This window comes from Pavona decussata, unplaced genomic scaffold (assembly GCF_977016875.1).
Source record: "Pavona decussata unplaced genomic scaffold, jaPavDecu1.1 SCAFFOLD_119, whole genome shotgun sequence".
Lineage (NCBI taxonomy): Eukaryota > Metazoa > Cnidaria > Anthozoa > Scleractinia > Agariciidae > Pavona > Pavona decussata.
This window is the reverse complement of record NW_028145533.1, coordinates 1145207-1147500: the sequence shown is the minus strand read 5'-3', so window position 1 is coordinate 1147500 and position 2294 is coordinate 1145207. Positions and strand designations below refer to the sequence as shown.

Below are 2294 nucleotides of genomic sequence, written 5' to 3'. Positions count from 1 at the left end.
CGAACTTCGTCAGCCACAATTCAAATTTGAATGATAAATGGTTAGCATTAGCATCTAATATGATTAGTATTATTTATCATATCAAAATGTATTACAGTGGTTTTCCGAATTGAGTGTGCAAGGTACTCTCTCAGCCTTGTGATAAAGAACGTCAACTGATTATGTAACAAACAAACAAACGCGAAAGTCGTAGATGTTTTACGCTTGAAAAGTAACATTGCAAAAATGCCTTTTGCTGTTTGCTCCTAAATCAGGCAGTCTGAAGAAAAGTTATAACTTTGGGTTTCGATAAGCACTGTCAGATGGTTAGGTCTCCGCAATTACCATATATAAATTAATTACCAGAAATTTAGACCCCCTATGGTCTGACGCCTGATAAGCTAGCGACCACCTCCCGTAAGCGACCACATATCCTAGACATTCTGGGTGGTCGCTTACGAAAGATTCGACTGTATATCGAGGAGAACCCCAACCATACCCCCCCCCCCCCCCCCCTCTCCTCACCGCGGGCCTAATAATCACATCCTACTGGTTTTACCACTTTCCACCAGTTGTATGGATATAAGTGTGTCATGATCTCAACGCCACTTCTAGGTACTGAGATATTGAAAAATCCAAACTTGACCTTAGGCAGCGGTGGTTCCACCAATCGCGAGGGAAACGTGTGGTACAGTTTGTAATTGATTGGCATCAGCCATGAGTGGAGATCAAGCCTCGTCATCACTCCATTCATATCGTAAAAGACAAAGAGGTCTAGCGTTGGCCACGAACTGTCTTTCTCAGATATTACAATCAGCGAGCTCCGCCACAGACTGCTCTCAACGGAAAGCCCAAGGACGGTAAACAAGGCTTTAAATTCTTCGAAAGTCATCTGGCTGAAATTGCCGTCGCCGTTGATCGCAAGATCAACATCGTCATCCCATGGGAGGGGACCCTCTATACCACGCAAGGGTCCCCATATGGAACCGTACATTAACCAGCAATCGATTCCCACGTTTTCTAAGATGGCGTGCACTTTGTAAGTCAGTTGCACTAGTTGACGTATTTCTTCTCCGGAATTCTTGCATTTTGGCGATGGGCCCCACGGCTTATTGCCAGTGTAACGCCCTGGCGCCATGAGGTTTATTTTAAAGAACACTACAATGATAATAAACAATACTCCAAATCTGACTGCTGTGCAGTTATGCTGAATCGAGGAAAGTCCCGTTCTCTTCATCGTGATAAAGCTCAATAATTATGGCAGGCAAACTAGGAAAGAACAAACAGAATAAAAATTCTCATTTGGCATATCTAAAGCCAACGTCTTGACAATGTTAGTATATTATGGCCCAGTTCAGATTTGATACCTGTCATGTGCTGAACCAAATGGTATTTGCAGGAGATTCCACAGTGATACGATCAGATACGGACGTTTGAGTCAATTTGGTTCCACAGATTTGAATTCAGAACGAAAAAGTCTCAGGGGCATTATCTTGCTGTAAGAACTTGTGAAATTCACAGTTACGTAAAACAAAGGAAACAAAAACATCAAAGCAATACAGGGAAGAAAAATAATAACCTAACTGCGTCCAGGTCTCATGAGGCCGCCATCTTTAGTAATCAGTATGCAAACATTTTTGCAAGGCGAACTGTGATGGACATTATTAGCATAAGGACGTTTACAAGAACGGAGCGACGAAGCAAGATGTGCGAACTCTAAGTACAGCTGAGACATAAAGTATAAACGAGAGTCCGAAGAACTCAGAGAACTGCATCTCACAAATCTAAGATTTAGAGAACAAGGATGCGGGATTTAACAGAGCAATATTTCGTTGTATATTTCAACAACATCATCAGGCAATGATCACAAATATGGTTACAAAAAACAACGCAAGTGATTTGAATTTACAATTATGTTAGAACAATTGTAAGTCCCTGGACGCCTTCAGTTCCCAGTTCAGATTGGGCCGCGCTAGGATGTTTTTAAAATCATTAAGACCTCTTTTTTTAAAAAAGTAGCACATTCCAATGGTATTATCTTGTACCGTTTGTATATTAGATGATCTTTTGTCTAGAGAGTGCGGAGAATCAAGCTGGATTCAAACAACGTCCTGATAAACTATTAAAAACCTTCACGCTTAGATAGGTGCTCTTTAACAACTGTATTGTTGTCAAACTCATGCTCTAGTAAGCGTTTCTGTAGTGTTCTATTAGTTGAATGTATGATAATCCGCAACGTGGACATTTAAAATTATCCACAACAAAAGATTTGCTTAACAGCGGTATTTTATCCTTCAAGGAGGTAAAAAAAGGAA

General features: G+C 40.8%; 1 protein-coding gene across 1 annotated transcript; it reads right to left on the bottom strand.

Annotated features, from left to right (window-relative positions):
• Positions 1-511: 511 nt before the first annotated feature.
• LOC146469782 (uncharacterized) lies at positions 512-1315 on the bottom strand. The gene has a single exon (XM_085122856.1). The coding sequence runs from the start codon at positions 1214-1216 to the stop codon at positions 512-514; it is 705 nt and encodes a 234-aa protein (XP_084978982.1). The 5' UTR covers positions 1217-1315.
• Between the last annotated feature and the right edge of the window lie 979 nt (positions 1316-2294).